Source organism: Schistocerca cancellata, chromosome 4 (assembly GCF_023864275.1).
Source record: "Schistocerca cancellata isolate TAMUIC-IGC-003103 chromosome 4, iqSchCanc2.1, whole genome shotgun sequence".
Classification (NCBI taxonomy): domain Eukaryota; kingdom Metazoa; phylum Arthropoda; class Insecta; order Orthoptera; family Acrididae; genus Schistocerca; species Schistocerca cancellata.
Window position 1 is genome coordinate 847,456,472 of NC_064629.1, and position 15,447 is coordinate 847,471,918.

Here is a 15,447-nt window from a genome sequence, read left to right on the forward strand (position 1 = left end):
GAGAAATCGGTTGGAAACTTTCCTCATGTCAGCACGTTGTAGGTTCAAAAATGTTCAAATGTGTGTGAAATCTTATGGGACTTAACTGCTAAGGTCATCAGTTCCTAAGCTTGCACCCTACTTAACCTCAATTATCCTAAGGACACACACACACACCCATGCCCGAGGGAGGACTCGAACCTCCGCCGGGACCAGCAGCACAGTCCATGACTGCAGCGCCTAGACCGCTCGTCTAATCCCGCGCGGCACGTTGTAGGTGTCGCCACCGGCTCCAACCTTGTGTGAATGCTCTGAAAAGCTATTCATTTGCATATCACAGTATCTCCTTCCTGTCGGTTAAATTTTGCATCTGTAGCACGTCATCTTCGTGGTGTAGCAATTTTAGTGGCCAGTAGTGTATAAATAGTCTTAATCATTCAATTAAAAAGTAATTAAAAACAAACAACTTTTGATCTAAACTTTATTTATAATGTGTGATTACATTTATCAACACAAACTGCCATGCTGTTCATGTATCTATCTTGTGTAACTAATTATGCTGACTTTAATCAAATATCTGATACAATCGCCTCTCATTGGTTAATTTAACACGTAAACAACATTACTCAGTGTGTCTTTATGAGAACTTTTATGTGGGAGGTCGATCTTTCTTAAGGTTAAATTATTACAACTGTTGTTAAAGATATTGTGAACAACAGTTACAGATACCTTCCTGACTGAATAATCAAATAATTAATATATCATTTGCATTGCCAGTCTGTATATCAGCTGAATCGTCTCACTCTGTTCTTGAAGTTGGTATGTCGCACTCTGCTGTAATTTCAATGGTTCAGGCAACATGCACAAACCTGTCTATCCTTTATGCGAAATCCAGCTGCTCTCGTGATGTCACGTCGAGGCTAGCGGGAGTTCGGCAGAACCGTGTGTGCCGCTGCTACCTGGCCCTGCCCCCATGTCTTCTCACAAGGAAAGGTCACAGATGTTTACAGCATTCGACCCCCCACATATTGGCTGCTAATGGCAACACGATGGGCACAGCATGAGTCTACGGAGCGTTGTTGAACTGCTTAGTCGAAAAGCAACTCAGAACATTGCTACAGTGCTTGTGGTGTTAATACAAAGCAGAACAATTGCAACAATAAGCAAAGCAAACATTGCATTGTATCTACAACAACAGTTGCCGAAGGTGACACTTCGTCAGAAAGGAACTCGAGGAATTTCGCAGTGAGAAAGAAGAGGCAGATGGAAAATTAGCGTTTCTGCAAGATGAATCAGTGGAATGTGTGGCGTCGTATACGCTCGACTGTGTGGACGACGCTCATGTGGAGCACGATGATGACGGTTCGTGCTTAACAAGTGAAAGTGATACTGAAACAGGGGTCGAGCCATGTAGTTCATCATCCCTGTCGGACAGGAAGCCACAAATCCTGTCACCAGTGAATCGTAGTAGGACAATCGTTATCCAACGAGTTGTTACTAAACGTAATTATATACATCGAAAATCATCCGCACCGTAGTAAAAAACGAATTACGAACAAGTTTCGAAGAAGTCCTCAGCCTTACAACCGTGTATTGCATAAGATTAACTACAGATATTAAAGGGAGAACAAGGCGCAATTGTTCCAAAAACTTGTGTTGGCGCCTTTCGAGGGTGCTCGATACAATTTACAGGATTTGCATGATAATGACCCCCTACGCATTGCACATCAGGTTGCACGCCACATAGATTACCGTAAGCAGTGGATGGTTGCATAACTTGAAACATTGCTACAGAACTGGAAGACGGAAGATAAGAAAATTTTAAACAAAGCGTCAACTTGACGATGCAAGCAGAATGAGGAATCGGCCAGAAAATTTGTAGATGAGATAAACAAACTTATCCCATCGTTCAGTAAGGAATTGTTTCCAATACCGACCAACCGGGATTAGAAGAGGAAATGCGTACCAAAGGAATCCTGGAAATTAGAGGAGCTTAGGGAGTTGTATGAAGATCAACTGACATCAATGCATTCGTATACAGTTATGCCGGCTGTTAATCTGGATGGTAAATTGGCTGGAAAGTTATTTATTGTACATCGAGAAATTGGAGGTGCTCTGCCCCCTACGATCCTTTCTCGCGTGCGTGATCTTGCAAGGGCAGTACGGAATATTTACTTTACAGCAATCAAGAGTGGGAAAATGAGAGTAAGAGAATAACAAGTACGGTATGAACTCTGCTTCTGGCCAATAGTTGGTCAAAATAACTTGATTGTTCCACATGCCTGGTCTGCGTACAAAATTCGTACTCCTTCAGAGCAAACTATTCCTCCTAAAATATCTCTCACATTGCAATTCATATCACCTAGTGCTACTGGACAAATTCAGCCTCTGTATGTTCGTTTTTTTCGTGCCTATGAAACATATTATCGCACTATCTGCAGTTACGCCTTAAAGGATAGCCAGTTTCACGATAATCTCCACGACAGACTGTTTCGCACTCGGCTGTATGCCATCACATAGCTGATCGACCTGCACGGTTGGAAACTCCCAAGGAGTTTGCCTTCGCTCTTGACGGTGCGAAACTTTGCGATCACTGTGGCACGCCGTTTTTCATTCGGCGTTCATGGTGCAAGTTAATGGTGTTTTGAATATTTCTCGATTGTCGACGCTGTCCATTTTGAGAAGTGTAATACATACATCCCATAGAAGGTTGATCTCTGCACATCCCGGACACTCATTTTCTGTCGCACTCCTGTGCACATGATAAGTCATTGGCAGTGAATATTTTTCTTGTCATGATTGCTACAACAACACTTTCAAATGAGCTTTATTAAAGATTAAACTTGCGACCTGGTACGCAAAGGGTTCCTTGTCAGTCTTCTGTGAAAAGTCAGAGCAGCCCACAACCGATGGGCCACGGTGCGGAACTCACACAATCTGCCATGCTCAACCAAAACCTATCCAATTTTGACCTCTTCACTGCTTGTCAAGTTACAGAGTACATTTCTCACGGCCATACAGGCCCACCGCCTAACGTAATAGTATCGGGTGCCATTACGCACACAAAACGATCACATCTACTATACTGTATACGCGCCATAAGCAAAATTGCATTATTTGCTATCCTTGCTAGTTTTACAGTCTTAATGACCAGAGGTATATGTTCGAAATCATGAGTTAAAAGGTATCCGAGCCGACCGATCGCGGGAAGCTGATGTAAGGCGGGCAATGAAACTAATACCAAATCATCTTATATGCGTTCCCGCAGCTGCGTTGTGAACCAGTTCCAAAAAAATGGCTCTGAGCACTATGGGACTTAACATCTGTGGTCATCAGTCCCCTAGAACTTAGAACTACTTAAACCTAACTAACCTAAGGACACCACACACATCCAAGCCCGAGGCAGGATTCGAACCTGCGACCGTAGCGGCCACGCGGTTCCAGACTGAAGCGCCTAGAACAGCACGGCCACACAGGCCGGCGAACCAGTTCCGAACGTACTTCTTGACGTCCTTGTACGAGGTGAATCGCCTGACTTTCAAAGCCTTCTTTAGCTCACCAAGAACCGCATAAACGCATGGAGGCAGGTCCGGGCAGTATGAAGGGTGACTGCAGTGTCGTAGATCAGAATGACGCACAGGTGAGATGCTCTGTTCGTCTCGACTTGATCGCTTTGCGAAGCGTCGGTGGTCAAAGTTAGTGAGTATCGCTGTAAATTCAACATTGTCCCATGCTGCAGCAAGTCTAGAAGAAGAATGCCCTTTTGGTTAACCCTTTGTTTCCTGACATAAGAAAAAATTTACTTTTTAACATTTTCTTTGCAGAATTTATGCTATTGTGGCCTCAAATGACGGTAGGATTTTTTGTAAAATTTTATTTTATTTTTCACAACTTTTTTCTCTCCTGGTACAGAATCTCAACACGCGCAGAAAAATGCTCCAATTTTTATAACTTGTACCTTATTCCACATAAATATTAAATATTTTTACATTAGAAAATTAATTAACCGAAATATGATATTTCTGAATTTTTTTTTTAAATTTCGCATAAATTTATTCTAGAGCAACTTCACAATACATAGTAACTTAGCTATACATTTTTGACAGTATATACATATCACATATTTAGTGTTAGTGATACCTCATGAAATTGTAGGAAACAGTTCTTTTTCTCATTGCAGCACAAATACACTTTACATGTACTACATTGTGAATGTGGTCGCGACTGAATTTTATTTTTCGCACACATTTCGCATCGTCCTCTTTTACAACTGAACACTACAAAATGGTTTCCTCGGTTGCCAAGACGTACATCCTTCGGAACAGAAAAGTTATCCTTCCTTCTCTTTGGGAGAGTTATTTCATCTTTACCAGAGTTTCTCTTTTTGAGATTTGGCACTTGCTGTTCATTCATTAGCCCTAGTGCCACAGCACACCTGAATTCCAGCAGTGGCAGTGCCACATGTAGATAACTGAAAATGACGTAAGGATTGACAAAAGCAATATCTATTGCTCCCCAGAAGAGACGGTGCCACCATTTCTTTGATCGCTTGTCAAGATCATAAGTTGAATGTAATCTGTCTGCATGATCCACACCACCCATGTTTTTATTGTAATCACATACAATAACTGGACATGGTATAGTCCTACTAGCTCCATCTTTCTGTTTTCTTGTCACTACGCTCTGTTCAATGCCATGGAAGTTTGACGCAAAATATACTACTTTATTTTCCTTCCATTGAAATACTGTTAGGTCTAAAGATGACTCTCTGTGACTTGATTTAGACATTTTTCTTTAGGTAAATTCCCTGGCAAACCTTTCCTGTTTGTTCTAATTGTTCCACAGGCAAATGTATTTACCGATTTCTGTGTGAGAAAAAGTGGACAGAACAACTAGTGAGAGGTAACGCATTGTTGCTACAATAGTGTTCGCACAACCTGACGGTACTAAAGTCCGCTTTATATTTTCCACTTTATCTTATTCACTTGTAACGTAATGCTTCAAACTATTATAAAAAAACAAAGAAGGTAAGTACGTACAATGGAAAACTCAACGGAAGTTTCAATAAATTACGCACAAATTCAGGCAACACCATGGAAACAAGCACATACAATCTTCTGTTTTCACAGCAGCGTGCGAAAAACAATTTCAAGCTCTGACCGCCAGAGAGGTCTATGTATTGCACAATAACATCTATGAAACAGTAGAGCAGAGTTACCGTTACGTACCGACAGGCTCTCAGCTCACGAAACTTCACCACGAGAAAATAATTAGAGTCAAAACTTACTGGTACTTTTAAGTACCGTCAGGCAACAAAGGGTTAAAGGAGGTGAGCATAAACTTTTGCGCACTTCTGTCGACGGCCTTGAATTTTTAGGATGATGGCGACCCTAAACGCTTTATACACTACTGGCCATTAAAATTGCTGCACCACGAAGATGACGTGCTACAGACGCGAAATTTAACCGACAGGAAGAAGATGCTGTGATATGCAAATGAGTAGCTTTTCAGAGCATTCACACAAGGTTGGTGCCGGTGGCGACGCCTACAACGTGCTGACATGAGGAAAGTTTCCAACCGATTTCTCATACACAAACAACAGTTCACCGGCGTTGCCTGGTGAAACGTTGTTGTGATGCCTCGTGTAAGGAGGAGAAATGCGTACCAACACGTTTCTGACTTTGATAAAGGTCGGATTGTAGCCTATCGCGATTGCGGTTTATCGTATCGCGACAGCCACGTCTCGATCCCTGAGTCAACAGATGACGACGTTTGCAAGACAACAACCATCTGCACGAACATTTCGACGACGTTTGCAGCAGCATGGACTATCAGCTCGGAGATCATGGCTGCGGTTACCCTTGACGCTGCATCACAGACAGGAGCGCCTGAGATGGTGTACTCAACGACGAACCTGGGTGCACGAATGGAAAAACCTCATTTTTTCGGATGAATCCAGGTTCTGTTTACAGCATCATGATGGTCGCATCCGTGTTTGGCGACATCGGGGTGAACGCACATTGGAAGCGTGTAATCGTCATCGCCATACTGGCGTATCACCCGGCGTGATGGTATGGGGTGCCATTGGTTACACGTCTTGGTCACCTCTTGTTCGCATTGACGGCACTTTGAACAGTGGACTTTACATTTTAGATGTGCTACGACCCGTGGCTCTACCCTTCATTCGATCTCTGCGAAACCCTACATTTCAGCAGGATAATGCACGACCGCATGTTGCTGGTCCTGTACGGGCCTTTCTGGTTCAGAAAATGTTCGACTGCTGCCCTGGCCAGCACATTCTCCACATCTCTCACCAATTAAAAACGTCTGGCCGGCCGCGGTGGTCTAGCGGTTCTGGCGCTGCAGTCCGGAACCGCGGGACTGCTGCGGTCGCAGGTTCGAATCCTGCCTCGGGCATGGGTGTGTGTGATGTCCTTAGGTTAGTCAGGTTTAAGTAGTTCTAAGTTCTAGGGGACTTATGACCTAAGATGTTGAGTCCCATAGTGCTCAGAGCCATTTGAACCATTTGAAAAACGTCTGGTCAATGGTGGCCGAGCAACTGTGGTATCGTGTTGAAGCTGCATGGGCAGCTGTACCTATACATGCCATCCAAGCTCTGTTTGACTCAATACCCAGGCGTATCAAGACCGTTATTACGGCCAGAGGTGGTTGTTCTAGGTACTGATTTAACAGGACGTATGCACCCAAATCTCGTGAAAATGTAATCACATGTCAGTTCTAGTATAATATATTTGTCCAATGAATACCCGTTTATCATCTGCATTTCTTCTTGGTGTAGCAATTTTAACTGTGCAGTAGTGTAGTATTGACTTGTGTTCGAAGTGATGCCAGCACGGCTCTTCACCAGCGACAACTCGTGGCAGTAACTGATTCCCTTCCTCGGCATAGCGCTGCAAATGTTCAAGAGAGAGTCCCATATGACTTCCTGTGCTGGTTGAAGACTGTGAGATACTCATTAAGCGCACACTTCCATTTCCCCGTAATCTGATCTCTGTGGCAATGGCTGCTACCGTAACTCTCCGGTCTTGAATAGTGAGGACATGTGCCTGCTCTCGGTAATGCGGTGTGGTTTTCCAGACCGTGCTTCATCGACCAACCACGTTTGTCCTTCCCTGAATTGCTTCTGTCACGCTTTGACTCTTACAATAGACACGCAGTGCTCTCCGCACACTTTTGCCATTCTTAGATGAATTTTAGTTCCCCAGTACTCCTATCGCTGTCAGGAAGCGCACCGCACCGCTCCGCTCTTCTTTTGAAACCTCAGTTTCACTGTTTTCAGTACGACTGAGAGCAGACACGCGCGTACTCGCTCTGTCGTCACGTGTCCCTTTAGCACCTAATTTGGGATCTCAGCGCTCTTATAGCGAGCACACCTTTTTCCTCAAGCAATGGCCTTACGATCCTTCAGGCGGTTTTCATTTTACAGCATGCGGCTCGTTTCTTGAATTCACCTTATAAACGTTTGAGCATTACTTAGAGCTGACAAAAGCCTAACGACCCTACTCACGTTACTAAAGAACCACTTACTTATAACTGCCACAGAAATGCAGACCCAAAACGGCCGCCGGCCGGTGTGGCCGTGCGGTTCTGGGCGCTGCAATCTGGAACCGCGTGACCGCTACGGTCGCAGGTTCGAATCCTGCCTCGGGCATGGATGTGTGTGATGTCGATAGGTTTAAGTAGTTCTAGGTTCTAGGGGACTGTGACCACAGATGTTAAGTCCCATAGTGCTCAGAGCCATTTTGAACAAAATCGGCCGTCAGTAATGTTTTTCGCGCTCGTTATCGGATGCCATTTCCCTAAACACATACGCGATTATCATTGTAAATAATGCTGCCATTGTAGGAACAATTTGTCATACTGTATACGTGCGTGTTGTTTTTCGATCTTTAACTGTATCCATGCCCTCTGGCAAGGTCCAACTCGATCAGTCAGCTAAGTGGTGGTTAACGAGCCGTTCACTATTGGAATGTTCTTGGAATCAGTGTTGGAGACACCTGGGATTTAGTAAATGAAATTGTTTATGGTAGGAGAACAAGCATCTGTGCAATTCTGACACGAGCAAGACGAAACTGATATGGTAAATTTGTGTCCTTACAAAATACGTTGAATTAGTGGTAGATGTCTTCTATGTAGGGCCCATTTGAGTCCACAGATTTTTGATCCGTTCCTTCTACATTCCTGCGTGTCACTTTTCGTGAGGCTGTGCAAGACCACCACCGATTTTTGTTCCCAGCAATATGCAAGAGCATATCGGTAGTAAACTGCTCGCTCTGCGACTTGTTGCAGCGTAAGGACGCTGCGTAAGTTCGAAAACAAGCGCACTAACACGCAACGACTAACAGTTCGTTTTAAATACATCGATTCGTGCTTTTTTAGACTACATAAATGCTTTCCCCTCCCTTACAACAGGCGTAGATAATCGCACATTAAACTAGACTGCTATTGCCACACTCTACAAACTATTTTAATTAATTAATTACATACTTTTTTACAAAAAGAATGTCAAATGCACTACAAGGTGAACTGGAGGACGATACCGTATTTGAGAAGCTGTTTTAGAGCAGTGCTACAAAGAAAAGGGAACTACAGAAAATTAAAAGTATAATTCTGCGGGTCCATATGTCGATTCCGAGTCGAGTCTTAATTACCACACCTTAATTTACTAATCCCAGTTGCCCATTATTTTATGTAGTGCAGGTATTGGTTCTTCTGCGATAAACAATTTCATTTTCTAAATCCCAGGTTTCTCCAACGGACAATATTTACTGTCTACAGGCTGGTTTTTTTATCGTTTTGACAGACCCGACTGGGGGCTCTTGGTGTAGCATTGTAATTAATTACGCAGATCGTCCGGGGAAAGAGAATCACAACACGTCACTACGAATTCAGGTGTTAGCGCATCGTCGCCTGTCTAGAAATTACATGTCATATAAATCAAGTAATGACAGTATACGACGCATGTCAGCGGAAATGTAATTTCACTCAAATCTCTCGGAAAACAGTACACATGTGGAGGAAGCTTTTATGCACTGCTGGCCGCAGTGAGATGAAAGGTCGTCAACTACCAGCATTTAGTGATGACGTTTAACGATTATAGCGATTAACTTAATTACAATATATTCAGTAATACCCGAATAACCATGCTATACTTCTAACTATACATACACAAAAATGTAAACTCAGTCATTTGGGCACATTACTCGCCACATAATTAATACTCCCCCGATACTAATGTTTGGCATCTGTACAAACTGCTACAGTTACACACACACACACACACACACACACACACACACACACACACACATCGTATTCAATAAACCACATACAAAAGAATGAATCACATAATCAGAACCCGTTGTGATATGGAATGAGTCAAGGAAGTATTTGCAAAAGCATGTATTTTCCTAAGCAATATTTGTAACCCTGTGCAAAATGAAATTGCAAACCCATGACGAAATCGTGCACAAAATTTATGTTATTAATAGTGATAAACGACTTCAGTCCCATCCTAATAAAACGTCATTACAGTCATGGAACCGATATTTTGATACGCCCTATGCAGCCGTAATAGAGCCTTCTTTTCGCCAAGTTATCAACTCCAGGCTCCTGAGTAGTAATTGGTTGCGTGTATATATATATATATATATATATATGTGTGTGTGTGTGTGTGTGTGTGTGTGTGTGTGTGTGTGTGTGTGCGTGTATTGTGTTCAAAGGCATGCGCGTGTGTATTTATGGTACTTAAAATATCATTTTTATGCTTACAGGTGTTCATGGAACCACTTAAGAAGATACAAGTTGAGGGATTTGCTATGTTTGCTGAACCTGAGCTCCTGTTTGGGAATTTAGACGAGCTATGTTGCGTAAGTACTTGGAAATATATAGTTTTTATTGAAGATTGTATCATGCTGTCGTCATAAATATAGATAAACAAGAACAGCCAAGGATCGACGACCTACTTTTGTAGATGTATTCCACTGTGTACCAAGAGTGTGCAACCTTTTAATACGCAAATGCGTCAGTGCTTACGTAATCTGTCTTAGCCTTTCAATGGACAGGTTAGTCTATCCCACTCGTCGTTGCTTTAAATTTGGACTTATGTCCTCTTACTTCAATAAAGCGGCAATCTGGTTCCCTTTCATTCAACTGTGATCGGATCTGCTGAGTCACAAGGAGGAGAGTAGCGATGAACTTCAGTCCAACGGAATCTTATCACTAAGACTTTCCATCCTTAAAAAACACAAATTCTGTCGCAACAGTAAATAAAAAGTGAGAAATTAAGTAGGAACCAATATGCTGAAGTGGGAAGAGGAGGTCTTCTGTGAAGCTAATCCATTTTAACTGCTTGGGTTCTGAGCGTCAAAAGAGTTTTACACTGATCGATTTTTCAAGTTTTAGCACTGCTACCAGAAAGGAAATCGGTAAACAGCTAATAAAAGCAGACGAAACGTAAAAAAGAAGCTATATTATTGATAAGATTTAAATAGGGATATCGGGTTCATTGCAAGATATCACTGTATAACGTATCAGCGTTTCAACAAATTGCAGAAGAAATTCAGTCAATTGCTCGCACTGCACTGATACACTTCTCACCACTACACTCCGCCTTGCAGTATATTTGTAACAGTCAGCAGTAAATAAAGTCAAAGGCTGTCTCAAGCACTTAATACATATGCAAGTAATTTTCAAGCGTTTGTGTAAAATATTCCAACTCATTGACGATCTACTTGTGGATGTCCAGTCGGGTTGATGGTTCGATTGCCTACGCACTGTTTGGAAGATTGACCTAGTCTTCATCGTTAGAAACTGCGAGAGATGGTGATAGGTAAGATCCCTGTTTATGTTTAACGAAAGTTCGAGGCATCACTGGCACCCCGATATAAGCATATCGGGGTTCGACTCCCGTTGCCGACTACACCCTGTTATAGTATTCCTGCACACGAACTCGGTGTCTCGTGAAACGAGCAACGTATTGTGGTTTTAGACTGTGAGATATCCGATAAAACTAAGACAAATGAGTGCCAGATACCACAAACCTTCCCTAACTTGAAACTTACTTATACAGGGTGTCCCAGGAGGAATGGTCAATTTATCTTACATCGTCTACGACAAGACAAAGATAAACTCCCATGCGGAAGAAGGTAAGAACCCTCACTAGCAATAATAATCTCAGAAACAGGAATAGTCCTGTAAGCTAAGATTTCCCTGCTTTCAAAAGATTCCAAACCTGCTCTACCTGCATTGTTACAGGCAACGAAAGCTACGGTTAGCCATCCGTTACCCAAACTAGAGGAAGAGGATACCTTTAGCAGAGAAAAATTAAATCTTGCCCCACAAAATAAAGTAGGTCCATGTATAAGAACAAACTGAGCAGTTTTAGAAACTCCTCTCGTTTCGTTCTTTTTCCCCTTTCCAGAAGATGTCGAAGCACCAAGTGTGCCGTCCACATTGACAAGTGATTTGTAAACAAGCAATCGCCGGCGACGACGATAACAACCAAGGGTTCTTACCTTCTTCCTCACGGGAGTTTGTCTTTGACTTGTCGTAGACGATGCAAGATAAATTCCGATTGCAGTATTCACTTATGGGTGAAGGCAAGTGGTCCTTCATCTTTGGAAGATTGTCGCATTGTGGGTGATTGTACTTTATATAATCATTGAAAGTAGTAGTTCTCTTCAAACGGCCCTTTTAAGGGCCACAAATACTACACATTGATCTTGCCAAAAGCCGAGAAGCGATTCTTCTCGGTGTTGTAGCTCCCTGGGGCACTCTGGGATGCTCTCTGGGGCTCTCTGTGATGCTCTCTGGGAGGCTCAATAGATGTCGAGCACAGTGGGACTTACTCTCTCAGTGGCAGGTGCGGAACACGGTCCCTAGTATTACTAGGACCGTGTTTCTCAAAAATCAAAACTTCCGGTTGCGCAATCGTGCTGATAAGAGTCCACATCCGCTGCGTGCGCCAGGACTGATGCTATATAAAGAGCACACTGTCCTGTTTAGCGCATTCACTCTTGTGTGAGTGAATAGCCACTGAGGCACTGCTTCTTACAATGATGCGTAAACGATTTTATCGTCGTCGCCGGCGATTGCTTGTTTACAAATCACTTGTCAATGTGGACGGCACCCTTGGTGCTTCGACATCTTCCGCGAAGGGCAAAAACTCGAAGCAAAAACGTCTAGTAAAAATGAACTCTAAAATGGGTACCTTAAGAGTTATGAACATTTCTTCATCTTCGATATTGTGGAATAAATCTCTTCCACTGCAAGCTCCTTGCTGATTGATAAAATTCTTATTTTGCTTCTGGGAAAAGAGTTGCTTGTGTGGTCAAGATAAATGGGACATGAGGATCTGGTATCAATGGGCATGAGGGCAGCACACAGCCCTCTCGGCCGTTGTCGACTTTCACATCTTTGCTTGTCATTCAAAAAGCTCCTCAGATGGACTCACGAGACTTAGTGCACCACGTTCCAGTCATCCCACCATGGAAAAATCCCTGACACTACCGTGAACTGAATCCGGGTCCTCGACATGAGAGTCAGACGGGCTTTCTAGTCGGCTACAGAGGCGGACAAACTACAGAAGCAAAAGAAACGTAACAAAAAAGTAATGTAGAAAATAAATATGCTTAAATGAATGTTAGGTTGAAAATCACAGTATTTTACTAGGGGGGGGGGGGTGATATTCCCTTGCTTACTGCCAGTTTTGAGCTGATAGCCACTTATACATTACAGAGCGAAAACATTATAACCACCTGCTTAAAAGCGTGTTGGTCCACTTCTGGAACGCAATTCAGCAGTGATTCTGCGTGCCACGGATTCGACAATTTTCAGAAGTTTATGGCACCGTATGCCTACGCACAGGTAACACACTTCCCGCAATTTACTGGCGGTTGGTTTGCAGGCCCGAATCTGGCGCACGATGGCGTTCCTGTTGGGTTTCATAGTAATTAGATAAGCCGAATTTGATGGCCAAGACATCAACGTGAGTTAACTATCATGCTCCTCAAACGATTGCAGCACGATTCTGGCCTTCTGACACCGACAGTTACCCTGCTGGAAGACGCCATCGCTGTTGAGAAGACATCAAACTTATGGTATTATAGGTGGTCTCTACTAATGCCCACGTAGTCTACGGGTATCATGGCACCTTCGACTACTACCATAGGTCCCATGGAAACCCAGGTGAGTGTCCCCCATAATATAACACTGCTCCCACCGGCCCGTGTCCCTGACGTACTGTATGTTTCGAGCAGCCGTTCGCCTATCTGGACACGACCATCAACCAGGTTTAACAATAAAAGGGATTCACCCTACCAGGCGACACGATTCCATTGAGCCGCGAGTCACTCTCGATGATCCTGTGCCCAATGCAATCATAACTGACTATACTGTTCGGTCAACAATGGAACACTTAGGATCCTCTGCTGCGAAACACCATATTCAACACTTTTCGTTGAACAGTGTGCTCCAAAACATTTGTGCTTGCGCCAGCACTGTTCTCTGTCGCCAGATTTACCACAGACCTCAGCCTATCTTATTTTAGAGAGCGGGCAACCCTCCGATCCCTATATTCTGTGATGAGGTAAGGACGTCCAACTTCTTGTCGCCTACTTGTGGTTTCAGAATTCTTCAACCACTTTTCGTAGATGCTCGCGATAGTAGCACGCAGGTTCGAATCCTGCCTCGGGCATGGATGTGTGTGATGTCCTTAGGTTAGTTAGGTTTAATTAGTTCTAAGTTCTAGGCGACTGATGACCTCAGAAGTTAAGTCGCATAGTGCTCAGAGCCAAGTAGCACGCAAACAGCCGACCATCTTTGCCGTTTCCGAGATGCTCGCTCCCAGGCACTGGGCTACGACAATTTGGCTTTTCTCAAAATCGCTTAAATCGGTGGGTTTCCCCTTTTGCGCCACATCGGCGCTAGAATGATTCGTCTGTGCTCCGATCGCACACTTCTCTTAAGGCGTCAATTTACCTCAGTGCCACCATGCAGTATACAACCTCGCAATGCGCAGTAGTCATAACGTTTTGGTTCATCAGTGTAAGTGACCTTCAGTTTAAAGTGTAATCAGAATCAAGTTTGCAACTTGACTTTTTTCACGTGCACAGACCATTGCCAGAGACGGAAGATGAGATAATTGACAAAAAATCCCATGGCCGACAGAGAATTCAAGCCCGAACCATTGAATTTGTAGTGTGATTCTGTATCATTCAGTCACTGAGCCACATCCAGGCAACGATAAAGACTAAGTACGTTTTCAATACAAATAATGTATGTAGTTTGCTCATTACATTTTACAGTCACAGTTACAAATTAAGCCTTCGTAGGCTCATTCCTCGTTCAGCTAATCAAAGAGCGATCTGTTGCTAACAAGAGGTGACTCGCACTGTTCCTTCACTGCGGCCGTCACATATCTTCGCTATGTCAGAAAACTTTCTGTCCGCAACTATCGCTGCATGAGCAGTGGATAAAATCCTAAGGAAAAACCATTCTCTACAAAATCATGAGCCACAAATATCAACGTCCTCTGTAGTCAAATTGGGTTCAATGCAGATATTTGTTCTTATGTTCGAGTTCATCATAAATAATGATTCAGTTTAATCGCAGATCGTGTTGGCTTTACCACAGCATCTTCTCGCGATGTGATCGCTTAACATAGTTCCCAGTACAAAGATCTTCAGGTACGTTTGAAATTCAGGTAGTCCGATTCCAGTGAGCGCCAAATACACGCAGCTCAGTTCTGCCTATATGGGTTTAACTCAGCCTTGACACATTACATTTCTAGAACAGTGGTGAGATCCTGCAACCACTATTCTTATGTGTTGTTAACAAGAGTCTGGAATCTACCAAGCGATTCGGTCTTGGGTCTCGGCGTCTGAAAAGTAAGAAACGCTTGAGAAAGTTTGTTCCCTCTGTTTTCAGCTCAGTTTCTCGTAGGAGTGTTCCTTCAAAAATAATAATTTGTTACTTCTGTTTCAGGTAACGTACGCATTCTGTAAGGAGTTCATAAGCTTGATGTTGGAAAACGTTGGACCTAATGGTGACCTGCCTGTTACCGACGTCTTGGTCAAGTTATTTCAAAAGGTTTGAATATTTCTATTATTTTTCAACTCCACCTGTGTTCTTTTTTTTTGCTTAAATTAAGTGTATTTATGCTATTCCGCATGTAGGTACCGTTACGAAATAATAAAATTCTGTTCTTACTTTGGTTGTTTAAAAGAAAGATACGAAGTTTCTCAATTATCACTGCCTTTTCAGGACAACAATTGCATATTTTGTTTAACTGACAAACATCCAAACTACTCACATAAATATCGTGGCAGTACAAGCTTAAGATGCTGCTTCTAGTTACTATCAGCTTGCACAAAGATAAAAAAAGGAAACGGAAAGAAGAATACAAGCTGCAGAGAAATCAACACGAAGCTCTGAAAACCTTTCATT

The 15,447-nt window shown here is 43.0% G+C and overlaps 1 protein-coding gene across 1 annotated transcript in view; it reads left to right on the forward strand.

Annotated features, from left to right (window-relative positions):
• The window catches only part of LOC126184957 (pleckstrin homology domain-containing family G member 7-like), a 196,878-nt gene that overhangs the window by 28,091 nt on the left and 153,340 nt on the right, over window positions 1-15,447 (forward strand). The window contains exons 2-3 of the mRNA XM_049927632.1: window positions 9,774-9,869; window positions 14,986-15,090. Coding sequence (XP_049783589.1) covers window positions 9,774-9,869; window positions 14,986-15,090 — 201 coding nt within the window. The remainder of the gene's footprint in view (window positions 1-9,773; window positions 9,870-14,985; window positions 15,091-15,447) is intronic.